This window comes from Triticum urartu, chromosome 4A (assembly GCF_056163025.1).
Source record: "Triticum urartu cultivar PI428250 chromosome 4A, HENAU_Tu73, whole genome shotgun sequence".
NCBI lineage: Eukaryota > Viridiplantae > Streptophyta > Magnoliopsida > Poales > Poaceae > Triticum > Triticum urartu.
The window spans coordinates 60,092,394-60,111,420 of NC_141876.1; the positions used below are offsets into that span (position 1 = coordinate 60,092,394).

A 19,027-nucleotide genomic window follows, 5' to 3' on the forward strand; every position below is an offset into this window, starting at 1 on the left:
GAACAGTAAAATCAGTAAAACAATTCAAAAAATCAAAAATTCCGAATTTTTTGTTAGCAAGCTTTGGTGAATCTTTTTAAATTATTGCAAAGTTTCTTCATAGAATGACATTCGTGGAAATCCTGGCAAAAAGACTAAATCGATGCTCCAAAAAAGTTATTTTCAAAATCATTTTGGAGTCATGTTTTTTTTGCACGACTTGCACAAATGTAATTTCATAATAAAACTTTACAGGCATTGATTTTTTATCAAAGTTTGCCACAAAAAATTCATTATTTATTTATTTCAATTTTTTTAGAACATTTTTTTGGATTTTACTGTTCACCTGAGCTCGAGCTGAGAAGCATATCCTTTGCTGGAAAGTGTTTGCTTATAGCCTTATACGGCCACGGCATAGTTTGAGCCGAGAAACTCTGATTTGTACGGTTTAGTTAGCAAGTCCAGGCCGCCCACGCTCCGGCCAGCCCAATTCCCTCGCACGCGGCGCCTCAGTTCTTCTTCCTTCGCTCATCTCAATTCCGCCCCCCTTCCTCAAAAAAAAAGAAAACTCCTTTCTCCCCCTCCGCGACGGCGAGCCGCCGCCACGCTCCACCCTCCTCCGCCCTAGTCCCTGCTACCCGGCTGCTGCGCCCCTTCCCCTAAAAGGGAAAACTCCCCCCTTCCTTCATTGCGCCCCCAGTCTTTACCGCGCGACTGCCGCCGCCGTGCCCTCTCCCGGCGGTCGGCTCTGTGTACAAGAGCTGTCCTGGTGCTACACGGCCACCGCACGCCGCCCCAGTCCGGGGACAGCTCGCCTTCAGCTGCCCGTTCCGCCGCCGAGTGTATGCCAAGATGCCAGGTACGCCCGAATTCGGACCTCCCAATCCCTCCCGCAGTCCGGCCGAAATAGGTCGCGCGATTCGTGGCCCTTGTTGTCCCAAGCTGACTCCTTGTTGTCCTCTTCTTGTTAATTTTGTAGCCGGGGAGAAGGAGGAGAGGGTGACCATGGAGGTCACCGACGAGATGCTCAAGACCATGGAGGTCGGCTTGGCCTTCCGGGACTATGTAAGGCCTTTAATTCGTTTCTCTTAGCTCTGATTGGAACTATGAGCTATCCCTTTTCGCTTGATCTTTTATCGAAAAGCAAGAAGCTCATGCGGATAGCTGATTGTCTTAGGGTGTGTTTGGATTGCCACCAATGTCTGCCCTACCAAATTTTGTTCATGGCCAAAACATTGGTCTTTGTTTGGGTGATTGCCAGCTTTTAGGCATGACAATGCCTCTCTCTGGCAATCTAGTTCATTTTTCTAGCCAATATTGGCCAACTTATTGGCAAGCAAAACCTCAACCTAAATCACAAACCAAACACACCCTTAGTACTGGAGCAACTTACATTGGTCCGAAGAGGGGATTGTAGTAGTGTTATTAGGTTTTGTAGAAGAAAAAAGTAGTGCTTTCGCATTGATTGCAAGATGGATTGAAATAGTGCTTCCACCTTCCAGTAAGGACTTAGCTAATCCAAATTCCAAAGGAGTAGAGATGCTTGTGGACTTAGTTTAGATTGCCAGAATACAAATACATAGAGTTTGGAATCTTCTATATCTAAATAGCCAGCCCCCACTAACCTATTTCTCTCAACATGCACATATGCCACCTCAACACGCAAATATGGATGAGAAAAGGCCCACCTCAACATACAAACATGCATGGGAATAGATCCACCTCAATAAATAAATATAGCAAATCATGTGTACTTTTTGTTTTAGTTCTCATATTATTAAGATAAATACTCACTCCGTAAACTAATATAAGAGTGTTTAGAGGGTGTTTGTTTCCAGGGACTTATTGGTTTAGGGACTTAAAAAAGTCCATATAAGTCCCATCTAAACCAAACAGGAGGGACTTATAGGGACTTAAAGTGGGCATTTGGGACTTATGAAATAAGACTCTCAAGGAGGGACTTATAGGGACTTATAGTTGTAATATGGTCTTTTAGTCCATGTTAAGTCCCAGGAACCAAACATGTAGGGACTTTTTAGGGACTTGGGACTTATAAGTTGGAACTAAAAAAAGTCCTAAGACTTATGAACCAAACAGGGCCTTAGATCACTACTTTAGTAATCTAAACAGTCTTATATTTCTTTACAGATGGAGTATATATGTTCCATACAACCAAATCTCATAGGAAAATATTGCTATCAATTCCCGCTGCAACGCACGCGGTGTCATCTATTGTACATTGGATAGTAGTGCTTAATGGGTTTGTTTTAGTAGTCTTTTTTTGTTTTTACATTAATTGGATACCATAATATCAAATTGCAAACGGTGTTTTGAACTAACTACGAACAACTTGCTGAGCTTAGAACATAATAACAGCCACCTCTTAGAAGTCTGCTCCTAATTTTGTATTTGAAAAGTCTCTCCTTTCAAAGAAGCATGCATGTGATGAATGCTTATATTTTTTCAGCTTACATATAGTCACTTAATTTTACTTTACATGCATCTTTTCCAGATCATGACATATTTCACTTTACCATAGTAACTTGATATTGTGCTATACAATAATTTTATGGCAGATTGGCAGAATTAGTTCTATGGATTTCCACAGCAAGGCTACAAACTATCTGGTGACAGCCAGTGATGATGAATCGATACGCCTATATGACATTCAAAATGCTGTGTGAGTACAAATTATTACTTAATTTTCTTCTGAAGTTCATGTTATATAATCAGTAAAGAGCTTGATTATATATTATTAGCACAAGACACAATTTCCTAAGATCTAGCTTTGATATTTGGTTTGCTAGTTGTTCTGTTTACTATATAGTACATTATGTTATTGTTGGATTTGTTTAATATGCAATGGTTTTGGTTAGGCTATACTACACTTGGCTTTTGAAAATGATTTGTTCGACAACTATATGTGGTAAAACCAATATTTGAAAGCAGTCTAATAACTAATTATAAATAGAATTTGATATATATCTGATCAGGGGATACACATGATGCCACTCCAAGCCAGATGGCACAGCCTCTCCCGGTCCAGCCTGGCATTCTCTGTATGCCTGGCCCCACATGATTACTGTATTTATTTTTTGTACTAGTAGTTTAGCAAATTTCCTAGTATGGAAGTGACTCAATGCATATAGACTATTGTAGTAATTGTATTTTTTTAATGTAGTCAGTGCTGTATTAGTCCATGATATGTATTTCATTTCTAATGAAGTTAAAAATTTCAGATGTTTGAAGACCATTAATAGCAAAAAGTATGGGGTTGAACTGGTGTGCTTCACTACTAACCCAACTCTTGTCTTGTATTCCTCGAAAAATGGTTGGGATGGTAAGTAATATACCCTGTCTTCGCTTAAGAGGGGTTTAAGACGTATACTGAAAAGAATGCACTTTTGCAGAATCTCTGCGTCTACTCTCTCTAAATGATAACCGGTTTGTAAGATATTTCAAAGGCCATCTTGACAGGTCTGTTGTACGTAAGACAAATTATGGCCACATATTTCAGTTAATCTAACACGAACAAAAAATCCTTACGCTGTTTGCCTTTTCCAGGGTTGTTGCTATGTCATTATGTTATGAGAAAGACAGTTTTCTATCTGGTTCACTTGATCGAACTGTTCTCCTATGGGATCTGAGGGCTGACAAAGCACAGGTACAACTATTGATACTGTAAACTAGAAAACGCTATATAATAAAACCTCTTTCTGATTGGTCTTTCGTCCATGTCACTTAACTACTCTCTCCTTCCATCTATATAGGGCCTAATGCGTTTTTTAAGACCGTCTTTGACTATTGACAAGATTAATAGTACATGACATGCACAATGTGAAAATTGTATCATTGAAAACTCCTTTCACACATGAATTTAACGGTGTGCATTGTGTAAGTTGCATGTCATATATTATTGCTCTAATATTTGGTCAAAGTTAGCCTCGAAAAACGCATTAGGCCCTATATAGATGGAAGGAGGGAGTAGCTGCAATTACAGTTAACAGAGCTATTATGGATTTGTTTCTACTTTTTCTTCTCTGTTAAACCATCTTCTTATTCTCCTTCAGATGATTATCCTGAAGCTAAGTATACCAAGTACTACAGTTGGGATCGAATCCTTAACATTCCTGTAATTGTTAATATTTTTGTTCCGGGATGATCATTATTGGATTTGCAGTGGTAAAGCTGCTGCCTTGTGACCATGAGGTCACGGGTTCAAGTCCTGGAAACGGCCTCTAGCAAAAATGTAGGGAAAGGCTGCGTGCAATAGACCCAAAGTGGTCGGACCCTTCCCCGGACCCTGCGCAAGCGGGAGCTACATGCACCGGGCTGCCCTTTATGATCATTATTGGATTTACTGTATTATTATTTTAAAGGCACAAGGTGTCTTGGATATGGTCAATTTATTTATCTGGATTTCTTAACATCTAAACACATATGGTGGCATCATAGTTGAAGTATTGGATGATTTCTGGCCAGTAAAATGTTCCCTTTGGATTTTGTAGGGCTTGCTGCGTGTGCAAGGGAGGCCCGCAGTTTCATATGATGATCAGGGTTTAGTTTTCGCAGTTGCTTATGGTGGTTATGTAAGGATGTTTGATGCTCGAAAATTTGAGAAGGTATTAGTGATTGAATGTGTTGTTTGACTTGAATTGTTCGATACGTTTTAACTATCTTACATCCCTAGGGGCCTTTTGATATTTTCTCCGTTGGTAATGACGAATCAGAAGCCAATATGATAAAGTTCAGCAGTGATGGAAGGCGGCTTCTTTTAACCACCAAAGCAGGGTGTATTCATGTGCTAGATTCATTTCATGGCAACAGTGTAAGCATTTGAACTACCGACTGTCATTTAAGTAATGCAGGCTGAAGGACTTAGAAAACACTCCTATGACCTTGGAAAACACTCCTACGACTACCTTTTTTGCAGCTAGCAACTTTCAATGTTAAGCCAGTTGTAACCAATTCGACATTGGAGGCATCATTCAGCCCTGATGGAAACCATATTATATCTGGTTAGAAACCCTTCCCTATCACCCTTTCCTATCATCACTCCATTCTCTTTTCTTAACTAAACCAGTAACCTATTCATTTATTTTATTTTTGTTCTTGCAGGCTCTGGTGATGGTAGTGTTTATGCTTGGAGCGTTAGAAGTGGAAAGAAGGTATGGAAGAACCTGGCATGTTACTTTTGTAGTCAAATTATTATGTATATGTTTTAGTTGCTTATAAGTGACATACAATGATGGTCGGGCCTGCAGGTTGCGCGGTGGGGGAGCACAGATAGCGAGCCACCATTGGTTAGGTGGGCTCCAGGATCGTTGATGTTCTTGACTGGATCTTCAGAACTATCCTGCTGGGTCCCGGACCTATCGAAGCTGGGATCGTTTGCCGTTACCAAGTAAACTGATTGTTCTTGTAAGTTTGCGTATATTACTTTTATCCATCTGCATAAGAGTAATTTGATTTTCCCACGTTAAGAAAAAAAGCTCGTTGTTTTCTGTAGATACTGACATTTGACGGATCAATGCGGCTTATCAAGTATGCATATCTAGGTAGCAAGGATGATCGACTTTCCACTGGCATTCAGCTGTGAATATGAGGAAGAATAAGCTGTTGTAGCACATTGTATGTCTAGATGTTGGCCTCTCATCTCTCATGTGTCGTTAGGCTTTCCGCGACACTGTTTGCCTTGGTAGAGTGTATGTATAACTGTAAAGTAAGCTCCTCATTGCACACAGATGTGATATTGAATTGAAACCATGAGCTGTGTGAACAGGTTTTAGCGATTTATCGTGTTTTATTATAATCATGTAGCACTGCACTCAGTATGATGCCAGTAGCTGATATTACTGTTTCGAAGTGTGAGCTTGCCAAATTTACCTTTGTAACGAGGTGAAGTGGTGATATTAATATCTGAACAAGCAGATTTGCTTTACTAAGTGGTGCCAAAACACTAGTAACGTACGATGCAAAAAACAAGCGGGAATTTGCGATGCTAATCAACCTGTACTGATATACAAATGGTGCTGAGCAAATGCGCAATGCAAAAAGTTAGCTTAGTCATTTCCTGGTCTGCTGAGCAAACGGCCGGTCATGGTTTCCATGCCGCTATGCTGCTCACTTGTGCTAACAGGCTTGCGAAGAAACTTCTGATCTCAGATCGCCGTCGGCCGTCGCCTGGACCTGCGCGGCGTACTGCAGGTTCCAGAGAACCTCTTCGATGGAGGGCCGGGTTGAGGATTCAACGGATAGGCATTTGATCGTGATGGAGACCACCATTGACAGTGAGTCCTGCGATGAGGTCCCGAGCACGACCGGATCCAGAACGTGCTCACGCTCTTCCTGGCATGATAGAGACATAACCTGCAGATACAGGCAAATATTTCTCAGACAGTGAATTAGTGTTTTTTTCGCTCATAAGTGTTGGCACAAACAAAGCATATCCATGTTGGCTGCAGAGAGATGTGGGGCCTTAGCCGAAACACTGATCATGACAAATTAGTCAGGATACTGAATTCTGTATGAGCTTCTCTGTGAGCAGCATCACTGAGAAGGTTCATGCACCTAACAGATCACTTTTAGTTTACTACATACACATGTCTACTACTCCCTCCGTTTCTAAATATAAGACCTTTTAGAGATTTCAAATACGGGCTACATAGGGATGTATATAGACGTATTTTACAGTGTAGATTCACTCGTTTTGTTCCGTATGTAGTCCGCGTTGGAATCTCTAAAAAGACTTGTATTAGGAACGGAGGGAGTACATAGGATGTATGATAATGATTCTGATAATTTAATCTCTTAGTAGACAGACCACAACCAACTCAGATCTTTATAAGAGTAGAGATAAAGATGATTTCACTCCCAAATATCACTAAGAAATCTAAGCCAACACTGCAATCCCTTTCTGGGTAGGCAGGTAATTGTGTTATAACCATGTTAGCAAAAACAAATGTGTATACTAACAGTGATAAACCATAGGAAACCCTGTTTTCTTTAGTTATCACATGAGGCATAAAAACAGTAGTACGGGCCTTCTTTGGAGCGCAGATTCTAAAAGGGAATGGATGGAGAAACATAGGATTGGAGTCATGGCTTGTGAAATCAATTTTTTTTACTGAAGGCTTGTGAAATCGTTGTGAAATAAAACCAAGAAAACAAGCGTATTGAGTATTGCAAAGCCAAATAAAACATGAATATGAGGCAAGGATCCATCTAAGCATTGTCTAAATCTTCACTACAAAGCAAGAGGGGGACACATACCAGTTCACTTAAAATAAAGGGATCTCCTTTTCTATGTAATTTGGAGCCCATAAGTGCTTCAAGTATAATGCAACCAAAAGAACATACATCATCCTGCAAAGTTTCCCTACAAAAACATCGATAGACGTTACAGCTTCGACATGGCTGAGCGCCTGAGCATCAATTTATAGAATGCTTCAACTCTGTAACCAGATTTGCTTATCTATTTTAGTAATTTGATGCAATGGTAGATGACTCAGGGACTTACAATTCTTCAGCGTTATTTTGTATGTATCTCTGCCCTTCTCCTATTGCCTGTAAATCCAAAGAACTAGTGGCATTAAAAACAAGCATGGATTATCCTCAATGCACATGTATTAAAAAGAGGGGATCAAACATGATATGATACTTTTGTTTAAATGGCAAACCTCATGTTTGTATATCTCCTCTGTGATTATGGACAAACCGTAGTCACTCAGTTTTGCAATATGGTGTTCATCAAGCAAAATATTAGAAGTTTTCAACCGATTATATAAGGAACCAGGAATTATTCCTGTATGTAAGAAATGAACAGCCCTTGCAATGCCGATCAGCACATGTAGTCTATCACACCATTTCAGTGTTTTCTCAGGAGTAGAGCCTGCCAAGAAAGGCATAGATAATTGAATGGTTATCAACTCATATAACCTTAATTGCCCATATTTAGGTGTAGTTCCTTACCAGAAAGATAAGAAGACAGAGTCCCATTAGGTACATATTCATAAACAAGAAAGACCCTTTTTACACTTGACTCATCAACTGCGTTGTCAGTACAGTGCCCCAAGAGGCAAACCAAATTTGGGTGGCGAAGCTTCGCGAGTAGATCTAATCGAAGCTTTAGATTTCTTATTGAATATCTGTGGTGCAATGCCAAACATCTTATCGCAATCACGGTTCCATTCTCTAGTTTTCCCTTGTATAGCTGAAGATCAAGGAAAAAAAAGTGTATGACAACCAAGCTGTAACATATGCAACACAAAAACAGTATGGCTATAGAAACTTGAATGCTAGGAAATTTTCCAACTTGCATCAGTATGAAGTCGAGTAATTACGTTGTTAATATTTTTAGAGGTACTTCTATTATGCTTTTAATATTTAATGTAAATTCGAATTTAATTTGGTGAATCTTTGAACAAATCAGCAAACCTTTCCAATGGATCCCTCGCCTAAAAATGCTGACCGTTCAAAGCATTTTGTTGCTTCTTTCAGCTCTTCTAAAGAAAATACACGATGTGTGGGCATTATTTGCGACCCAAACTTCACGGCTTGAGATATGTACCCTGTAATGAAGAGAGCTAAAAAATGATTCAAAGTGACACGAAATAAAGAAGTAAAACTTTCTCTCCTTGCTCATTCAGGGAGGGATTTGCAAATAGGATATCAGAATTTATTGAAAACATGGAAATACCACCATCTATGCCATTCAGCTGAAGAACATTTGGATACAGTTACAAGGTATATGACAGTGCAGAGTAGGTATAAAGTGGGAGCAAGGGCAGGATAGTTAACATGTAAAAGTATGTGGATTAACATTCCCTGTATAAAGCATCTGAACTCGTAAAGCATCACATTTGCTTCATCTAAGAGCATGGTTAATAGTATAGCCAACATCCGGTTTTATGAAGTTGCCACATCATCTAGAGCCAACCTAATAGCCTGCTAGTACAATAGTTAGTCGTACTAGTATACTATACCATTAATATGTGGCCCCACTTTTTGTCTCACAAAGTATGTTGGCGCTTGTGCCACAGCCGGCTACAAGTTTACAGCCCGCTTCTCTTCTCTCTCCTCTTCTCTCTCCTCCAACTAAGCACAAATACTATATTTATCCTTATAGCCTGCTTATGTCACCTTATTGTATACTTGCTCTAAAGAGGAAAGAAATGGGCTGGCTAACTTCACGCATTTTCGTAAGTAGAAAAGCAAACAATGGGATTCAGTTACTGGGAAACAAGTCTTACTTGCACTTTCTAGCAGTTCGGAGGACATTCCTGGAGTCGAATTATCTTGCATTTGCTTTTGCAGCAACTGTTGTTCTGCTGTAACTCTCTGACAGTTTCTTTTGTTTGATGCCATTAGTAGAAGAGAAAGAACAAGCACAATCAGCACTATACCGACAATAGTAACCACAAGTCCAACATCCTTGCCTGATCTTCCCCCCTTATGAGGTTGTTGACAATAGTTAGCCTCATGCTGGTGTTCAGGGTCAGCACTAAAGCAATTCCCGTCAAACTTAACAACCCTGTTATTCAAGTTGGCGCTTAGACAAGCAGGCAGGTCACCTGTGATTCGGTTAGTAGACAGATCCACAAAGCCCAGGGTGCTGCTGCATGTTAAACTACTCGAAAGTGATCCGCTGAGCATGTTTGCTGCCAGGTTCAAGTAACTGATGTTTGGGAGATCAAAGAGTTCTTCAGGAGGACTGCCCTCGAGAAAGTTGAATGAGAGATCAAGGTGTTGGAGCCTTTTCAGTTGACCAAACTTTTCAGGAATTTCACCCTTGAATGAGTTCTTGCTAAGCAGGACTGTCACCAATGCTGTAGGCATGTCTGGAAGCTCTCCGTCCAACTCGTTGTCCCTCAAATCCAACATCTCAAGTTTTACCAAACTACCCAAAGCTGGAACCTCGCCTGAGATATTGTTGCCAGCAAGAGCTAGCTCGGTAAGCATTGTAGCTTTACCAACTGATGCTGGTATTGACCCCTTCAACCGGTTACGCTGCAAACGAAGGACCGTGAGGTTCGAGAGCGAACCAAACCAGTCTGGCACAGTTCCATTGAAGTAGTTACCATCCAGTGTCAGGGTCTGAAGCCTCGACATGGCCGACAGCTTCGGAGGGATCGATCCATACAGAAAATTTGAGCTCAGGTCAAGCACTTGAAGCGAAGACAGCCGGTGAATCTTGTCGGGGAGAGGGCCCCATAAGCCCAAAGACACCAGGATCACAACCCGCAAGGTAGTTAACCTTGTCAGCGTAGTGACAAATGAGTCGATAACAAAGGCTTCAGAGAGGCTAACATTTGGAAGAGGATAGCCACTGAACTTTGGTGGCTTGGTGATCCTATCACCGACGATCTTGAGCTCCGTAACGGCATCCCCCTCGCACGTTACGGTGACCACCGAAGTGGGCTGAGTGTAGCAGGGGTTGCCACTTGGGTTGTTCCAGACTTCCAGCTGCCTAGGGTACTCCAGCTGCTTCCTGAGCTGCTGCAGCAGCTCACTTTCTGAGGACTGCTCGCTTGTTCGGCATAACATCAAACAGGTTATGGCCATCACAAGGGCACTTAACTGCCAAGCCATTGCAGCCCAGCTTTGTGCCCAGACTGTATCTTCTTTCAACTGTCTGCCTGTGTATTATTGGCAAGTTGTACGCTTTCCAATTTCTCAACCAGGAGTTTCAGAGTTTCAGCCAGGATTTTGATATTGAAAGGCAGGGTGGAGAATCGCAGCAGCAAAATTGTTCGTTGAATGAACTTTGCTTTTATTGATCTCACAGGACAGTTTCCTGCGCGAAAATTAACAATTTTTAATAAGTTAGTGAGGACGAAATAATGAAGGCCGAAAGCAAATGTGTCTTATCCTAAAAGAAAGGGTAGCAAATCTGTCACAGAAGCTGATTCGCATAAAATCGCTCACCGTAAAAACAGTCCAAACTATTTTGGCGGCGGGTTGCAGCAAATCTCAAACAAGGTCTAGTCCAGTTTGAACAAGAAAAGCAGAGGGGATAGTTTTTACTTGTTAGCAGTAAAAATATATTTGAAGCTGCAGGCTTGTAAAACTGTTTGGACCCGACAAAGAAAATTACACACTGTGACAACTACAGGGGGGAGAGCATTGATTTTCAATAAGTGCACAGCAGCAACTACAGTAAATTGACCATATTCTACTTTAAATACAGATATCTCAAACTCGTCAGTTAATTTTTGAAGGAATGTTAAAACTCCTCTTGCAAGCAAAAAGCAGAAGGGGGGAAATGATAAACAAGTTAGATACTCACAAATCTGAGCTTGCAAGCAAAAACATAAAAAAAATACAGCCAAAAAAGCAGCAAACTTGAAGGCAAAACAAAATTGCGGTGGGCAAAGGAAAATGTAATAATTTCTTTGTGTGCATTTTTGGACGTTCTCTGCCATTATCTATACACACAAACAAACAAAAAACTCAAAATGATAAAGCAAATTGAAGCAAATTGGAGTTTCCAGGTAGAGATGTGTGGGGAATCTCTTCACACGGGGAAGAGGAAGAATGCATAAACTTCACTCCAAATCACACACAGAAACAGGGCAAGAAAACTGAAAAGAAACAGGGACGCACGAAGGTAACAAGAACAGAAGCATAGTTTATCAACACTGGAAATTAACCACCGCAGAGAAACAAGAAGAATATCTGACCTGAATGCCGGCCGCCGAGGGTCTCCCCAAGAACCACCGCCGCAGGAGCTTCCCCACCTCCTTGCTCACCCCCAAGGTCAGGAGCGGGCAAGAATTAAGGGAGGGAGAGACGTGGCAGGTGAGACGCGCGGCTGCCCGCGGCGCGAGAGACGCTGGCTGCCGCTGCTGCTGCTTGCTTCAGGGCCCCAATGCACATGGGATCTCTCACCCGCCTCCCCCAGCAAGCGAGCCGCGAGACGGCGACGGGCCTCCTCCACCTGCAAGCGAGTAATGGCCCGTCGGCGGGGTGACGGACGCTCGCGCAGCCGAGCCAACGCTACCCAGCTGCTGCCCACCGGCTACCGCTACACCTCACCACCAGGGAGAGAGATCAATCGAGCAGCCATCCTCCATTGTTACTGCTGTGCTTTACAGTGCTCGGGACGGGGCCTGGCGACTGGCACCGGCGGCAGCAGGGCGAGCAATAAAAGCACGAGGCGGAGTGGTTGGGGCAGCGGAGTAACCGCTTTAATGTCTTTTTTGACTGCGCTGCGCCTCTGGGAGCGGGACTGCCGACTGCGTGGGGAGAGACCGAGAGAGTGAAGGCAGCCAGCCGTCTGGGAAGGATCCCCGAGCTCGTCTGGGATCGTCTGCGCTCATCGGTCCTGGTGATCTGTGATGGATGGATACGGTCTCTGCTGTAGCAGTGGAATTTTGCCGTAAGTTTTTGTATAGACGGGTTGATCTGATGTGATCGTTGCCCATGGTCCACGGCTTTGGATGCACGCTACCAAGGAGATTGTCCTTGTATTTTGCACGCTAGTAGATGCATACATAAGGGTGCCCGTTCTTGGTCCAGAATGCAAAGGTGTAGTACTTCTCCAAACCAGCATCTGAGTAAAACACGGATTGACTTCATGGGTTCACTGTCACAATACGCTTTTTTTCTATAAATTTATGCTTTCAGTTTGAATTTAAAACATATACGTGAGGTGGTACTAATTTGCAGGGCCGGTCCTGACTTTTCCGAGGCCCGGGGCGAGCTTTAAAAGTGGGCCCCATGAAAAAAGACATTTCTTTTTGAAAGACATAGTCAATAATTTCATTCATACTGATATATATCACAAAAGTTTATCGGACTTCAAACATCTAACTAAACAACAGTACCAAGAATTCATTAGCAAATACGATCTCATAATACACCAGGGACATGGTAAATTTTAGCAAACAACCAACAAAACTTTTTAGGTTATACGTATACTGCAGGAAAGGAGAGGGGACAGCTGAATCGTTGGAGGAGAAAAGTAGAAATTGAACTAGACAATTCCAAACATCTTCGACCTCGCTCCATCCTCAATTTCGTATTTGAGAAACCTGTATAGAAAGAGAAGACCAACTAGTGAGCTAAAATTACATAATTGAGTACAAAGATCAAATGGAAAACAGACTGAAAAGTTACTAGAACTTTTTGAGGCGGTGTCCATCCTAGTTGCAAAGCAAACATAACTGATGTGGTTCGGCTGGCCTACCCCCTGCGGCTGCTCATAGGATGGGACGTACTTATAGGTAGTGTGCTGCAGAAAAAAAAAGAGAAATCCATAAGGTACGAGTAGTAGTGATGAAAAATTTAAGGGTGATCAACGGAACCAGTCATAATCATTGCTAGGTGCTTCGGAAGAGGAGTGGAACGGAGAACAAAAAGACAGACGCGGGGAAAAGAAACATCGGCTGTAGCATTAGCCCCTTGGTTAGATCGATGGAATCCGAACTCTACTTAAAGAAACGATTGGCTGAACAATAAAATGATGGGCTGTATAGCGTACGTACCACACAAGTTGGGGCCCCTCATCAGGTGGGGCCCTAGGGCGTTGCACTTCTTGCCCCTACCCAGGGCCGGCCCTGCTAATTTGGTGAATTACGTTGTGTGCTTGAACGATGCAAACAATTCCCGCCCGTGCGCTTTGGCCCAGTAAATCAGGCCCATGTGTTTTTTATAATTAACCCGTTGTTCTATTAGTCTGCTATTAAAAAAATGGTTCGCTGAAAAAAAACCGTACGCATTTGCCTCCTCCTCAACCCTGGGTGTGTGCCCAAGCTGCCGCCACAGCCGCACGGCCGCACCTCATCCCGCTCGCCATCCACGCCGCCGTGGTCGCACGTCAGTCCGCTCACTGCCGCCGCACGTCATCCCGCTAGCCACACAAGCCGCCGCGGCAGCACCTCAGCCGCTCGCCGCCCACGCCGCCGCGGCCGCTCGCCGTTCCCCGCCGCAACCAACCACCTCCGTCTCCCATCCACGACTAGATTGACACCCCCTCTAATGGATGCCTCCCCAACCACCTCACCCAACAGGATGCCGGCCCAGCCAACCTCGACAAGCCGTTGCTTGCCCCTACCTGCCTCTACCTTCTCGATGTAGGGCGACTCTGACACTCCTCTGCCTCCTCTTTGAGGACGGCTTTGGAGGACGGTGTTTCCGCAACTCCGCATCGGACGCGAGCGTGGCATGGAGCAGCTGCCTCCTTTCCTGCGACGAGAAATCCATAGCCCCCTCAATCAGCATGGTAATCTCTTTCTATTATTCACCCTGAATCGGTCTTACACACACATTACATGCTTATGTATTGTCTCAATGATTATCCTATTTTTAGGATTGAACTTGCGTTTTGTGCAATGTCACCAGTTCATGGGGTACATCATGAGTATGTCTTGGAACTGATTCAGAGGCATGTTAATTTTGGAGTAGCTTGCATTCTTTTCCACAGGAATAAAATTGATGATACTCGATGTAACATCCCAAAATTCTAAATTTTGGAATGTTATAATAAATAGATTGATTGATTGATTGTTTGATTGTTGTGTGATTGATTGAGTGAAATTCGAAACTTTTTGAAAGTTAAATGAGAGGGAATAAAAGGACTTTCCCAAACTTTCACCTTTTTATTTTTGATCCCCGTGAATTCAAATTCTTTTCATCACAAAACCCTGAAGAGAAGATGACATGACTTCTTCCATTTATTTAAATGCAAAGGGGTGTTGAAAATATTTGAATTTCATCTGGAAATATTTCAAATTAATAAACTTCATGCAACTCAATGATTTTCAAGAGCGAAGATAAAATGACTTCTTCAAAACTTATGAAATATGAGTTGGGAGTTTCAAAGAAACTCAAATTTAAAATCCATTTGAAATAATTATTTTTCAATTTGGGTTATTTGAGTTTTATTCAAATTATTGTTCTCCAAAAACAAAATACATGGAAAATAGGATAACATGAGTCCCTACAATAGAAAATTGGAGAAAAATTTATTTGAAATCATCTTGGTATTTTTAAAATGATTTTTATTGGATTTTATTAGACCAGTAGCACTCTTTGAATTATCTGAATTTGGGTGGATTTTATTTGGCATTTTAAGAATGTTCATGCCGTAGAGAATCTTTTTCTGAAAATTTTGATATATTATATGCCTATATAATATATTTGTTTTATTCTATTTTTATTTGTGTGGAAAATGTTTTTTTAACTTCCTCCTCCTGCCTCCTCCCCCACGCCACCCCTCGACCCCCTATAAAGCCGTCGCCCCGGGCCCCGTCCCCCTCTCTGCTCGCGCCGCCGCTCGCCTCCTCGCCGCGTTGCGCCGGCGCCGCCGCCCGCTGCTGCTGCTCCGCGCTTCGCCTCGTCGCCGTCGCATCGCGCCGCAGCCCGCGCCGCCCTCTGCCGCATCCGCCGCTCGCTCGCCTGCGCTGCTGCCCGCGTCTCGCCCCGTCGCCGGAACCGCCGCCGACATCGCCGGACTCGCTAACTGCCGCTGGCGGTTTTCGATGGAAAACCGCCCCGAACCGGTAACCACCCCGGTTTATTCTCGCTTTAGTTCGATTCTTTAAAAAAAACCTAGATCGTTTTTTTATAAAACCGATTTTCTTTTAGATGGATCTATTTAGAGAACGTTCGTTGGTTAGGTTTAGAAAACGAACTTTCGCTTTTAAGTCTTTTCCTTTTTCTGTTAGTTCTAGGCAGGGACTTCTTTGTAGATGTTTTATTTACAGTTTAGCCCCTGATCTCAAAACAATCACTACTTTTTACTCGTTAGTCCAAATTCAACGAAATCAACGCCCACTTCTTCGTTATGATCTCCTCTATCCAGTAATCCAAATCAAACATGTTTTTGAAATTTTAAAATTTGAATTAGATCAGATTTAGATTCAAACTTCGTTTGATCATAACTCGAGTTTCATAGCTCCGTTCCAGTTGATTATTTTTGCAAATCGAAGCTCTTGACCTAAACTTTCTGATAAGGACAAATTCACATAATTTTGGTACTGTTAGAAATTGTTTTATGTTGCAAGAGTTATTTGCTTGGTTTTGATGTTTTCCGAATCGTTTTCTTCGATCTTTCTGATCTTTTGAGTGATTGCTTATGTGTGGTTACTATTGCTTGCTTACGATAGATTGACCGGAGTGTGACGAGTAGAGCTATCAAGAGTTTTGAGTGCGCATCATCTTCATCAACATTGCAGGCAAGTTCACACTTTGATCATATTCCTTCCATATCCAGTTTTTATGCATTAGTTTCACCCTCAAACATTGCATGAGTAGGATTGATAACATGTGGGTATTGGGAAGTAGTTGATGAGGTAGGAACCTATTGCCCTGCATTCAAACCTTGGGAATTACTATTACGTTATGCTTATATTGCCATGCTATGCTCGTAGACGTGGATTGGGTTTGAGAGTATTCATGACAGATGTGAGATTGTTAATTAATGGTTTACTTAAGGTGGCAACTTTAACACACATCTGGGTGGATTGAGGCACCTGGATATTCCAGCGATTGCCTGTCTAGGCACCTGGGTATTCCAGGATTGCCTGTTTTTTTATGGACCGCCACCCAGGCTCAAAGGGATCATGAGATTATTCATACTAAAAACTTCCGTGTGCAGCCACAAACTACTATGGGCTCTAGCATAGTTGACTAAGTTGTGTGAACTCTTACAGTGGTATACTAGCAGATGTAGGGGAAAGTAGGTGTAACGGTCTACCCGATCGTAAGGTGCTAGCGCTTCTGAAAGACTATGTCTCGGTCATCCGTTTCTCAAACACCATGCAGTGCGAGAATCCCAACGGAGGAGATCGAGTCTTGTGGGAAAAGTGCGCAAACCTCTGCAGAGTGTATAAACTAATCATGATTAGCCGTGTCCCCGGTTATGGACATCTTGAGTATCTAGTACCTGGATTATCATGTGAATCTCATCATGTTACTTTAAATTAATTTTGTTGGGATTAATGATGTTACTTAATTGGGATTGAGAATGTTGTCAACCATTATCAATGTTCAACAACCACCATGATAGTTAAATAAAATTTATTCCTTTGTAATAGGGAAAAATTGGCTTTTCACAAAAACCTTATAACCGTAGAGATTTTCCACCAGCCAAATATGCATGTAGTGATAGCCATTGTTCATCATTCTCTATGGTGTGAATTTGCCAGTACATTCAATGTGCTGACCCTTTGTGGCTGCAACGTCTCATGTTGCAGGATTATCTTACGTCGAGTAAGTGATATGTTAGGGTTACGATTTCTACACTCAACTTTGCCGTTGGTGTTGATGGGAATCCACAACCTTGTTACTTCCGCTATTTTGGATTGAGGTAATAGTATTTTACGTTACTTATACATGTGATTTACCTCTGTTATAAATCCTCGAGTACTGTGTGTGTCAGCATACCGATCCAGGGATGACACTTAAGCACAGAGACTTGATCCATTCGGGTCGGGTCGCTACACTCGATTAACAAATTCTTTTTTGATATGTTTGCAATTAGTCAATCATCTTTTCCACAGGAATAAAATTGATGATACTCAATTAACAAATTCTTTTTTGATATGTTTGTAATCAGTCAATCATCTTTTCCACAGGAATAAAATTGATGATACTCAATTAATAAATTCTTTTTTGATATGTTTGTAATCAGTCAATCATTTAGATACAATGAGTTTGGACCTTGTGGCCACTCCTCCTTAGACAACTTGTTCTCCTCCTTTGGCTTGCCTTCCAGAGGGTCTTCACAGCTTCAGTTATAGTCTATATGACATACGAAAGTTGCAGACAAATTGATTGAAATTATGTGCTAAGCCTCAGGCTCCTTTGCCACTGTGCCAGCTTGTTGATATAAGAGGGAGGATCAAAGGGGCGACTGGTACTTTCCCTTACAGCAGCTGGTGAAAAGCAAAGAATTTTCTCAACCAATGAAGCTTTCTTGGTGGTGTCTAGGTTATGAATTCCTACGATTTCAGGTGTGCTACAATCCAGGAATGCAGCAGGCCAGAACAATGGACATTGATGGTACTATGAGTGTCTAGGTATTGGCATATTGTGGTAAGGTGCCGCTGACTCTATGAGGTGTGTAAAATCTGGATCTATAAATGCCCTAGGTTGCCTTGGGGGGCAAATGTTGCAAACCGGTCAAGGTTAGTTATATTTCTTCTTTGCCATTTGTCTGGATAATCCTCTTTGGCAAGATCACCTAGGACGATATAATCTGCTATTTACTTTCTATATGGTTCAGCATGAGCAGATCACTTTAGGAGAATATAATCATCTACCCATGTGATATTTACTTCCTATGCGTTTCAGCCTGTTCAAACTCTGTACAAGTGCCCAAATGGACAAATTTTTGATTTGGTGACTTGGTGTTTAACTGTTCTTATTGAATATTGGATCCTGGCCCTTATGTTATCGACCTGTAGTATGTTTCTAGCTGGGTGTCTATTGCTTCTCTTAAGGTCGCAGTAGTTTGATTGACATTATATATATAACAATTTCATTTGGATCACACAACATTCTTTTTCTTGAAAAATCACATGGTTTATTGGACTTGAATTAGCAGTGTGGTTCATGTGATATCCCCAGCCCTGAGTACTTTGAGCTTGACAAGCATGACTTTGATCTGATTGCTGCTATTGGAATTGAGATCTGGACAATGCAGGATGGAATCCTTTACGGCAATATTCTTATTACCAATGATTACAAGGTAGCCACCTCTATCCTGGAGAAGACATGGAAGCCCAAGTTTGATGTTGAGAAGGAAAAAAGTAGATGGCTGAACAGTGGAACATCTAGCCTCCCACTTGGCAAGGTGCAGCAGCCTTCTTGTTTTCTCTTTCCCAAGAGCCCATCGTGGACCATCAGTAGGTTCGAGCTGATGATCTAGATTGAGTAGGTCAAAGGGACTTGCCGGCAACACTCCTCTTTGAGCTGGTATATCGTTCATCTCAGGTGATTTCCACCCTGGAAAATAACATGGAACATCAAAAAATGCATTTTGAAAAGGTTCCTGCAAACTTCATTTTATTGATCTTGCATTTATGAAAATTATGAATAGGAC

At 42.1% G+C, this 19,027-nt stretch overlaps 2 protein-coding genes across 2 annotated transcripts; one reads left to right on the forward strand and one right to left on the reverse strand.

Moving 5' to 3' along the window:
- Window positions 1-454: 454 nt before the first annotated feature.
- LOC125550628 (Transducin/WD40 repeat-like superfamily protein) lies at window positions 455-5,773 on the forward strand. The gene is made up of 12 exons (XM_048713657.2): window positions 455-838; window positions 959-1,044; window positions 2,556-2,659; window positions 3,219-3,319; window positions 3,390-3,456; window positions 3,544-3,643; window positions 4,488-4,601; window positions 4,670-4,807; window positions 4,913-4,997; window positions 5,098-5,147; window positions 5,244-5,400; window positions 5,489-5,773. The coding sequence occupies exons 1-11, from the start codon at window positions 832-834 to the stop codon at window positions 5,385-5,387; spliced, it is 996 nt and encodes a 331-aa protein (XP_048569614.1). The 5' UTR covers window positions 455-831; the 3' UTR covers window positions 5,388-5,400; window positions 5,489-5,773.
- Window positions 5,774-5,971: 198 nt separating this feature from the next.
- Window positions 5,972-12,279, reverse strand: LOC125550627 (Leucine-rich repeat protein kinase family protein). The gene is made up of 8 exons (XM_048713656.2): window positions 11,661-12,279; window positions 9,231-10,774; window positions 8,416-8,549; window positions 7,951-8,191; window positions 7,659-7,870; window positions 7,499-7,545; window positions 7,252-7,357; window positions 5,972-6,348 (listed from the first exon to the last, which is right to left on the reverse strand). Exons 2-8 carry the CDS (start codon window positions 10,567-10,569, stop codon window positions 6,112-6,114), a joined length of 2,316 nt encoding a protein of 771 aa, XP_048569613.1. The 5' UTR covers window positions 10,570-10,774; window positions 11,661-12,279; the 3' UTR covers window positions 5,972-6,111.
- Window positions 12,280-19,027: the final 6,748 nt, after the last annotated feature.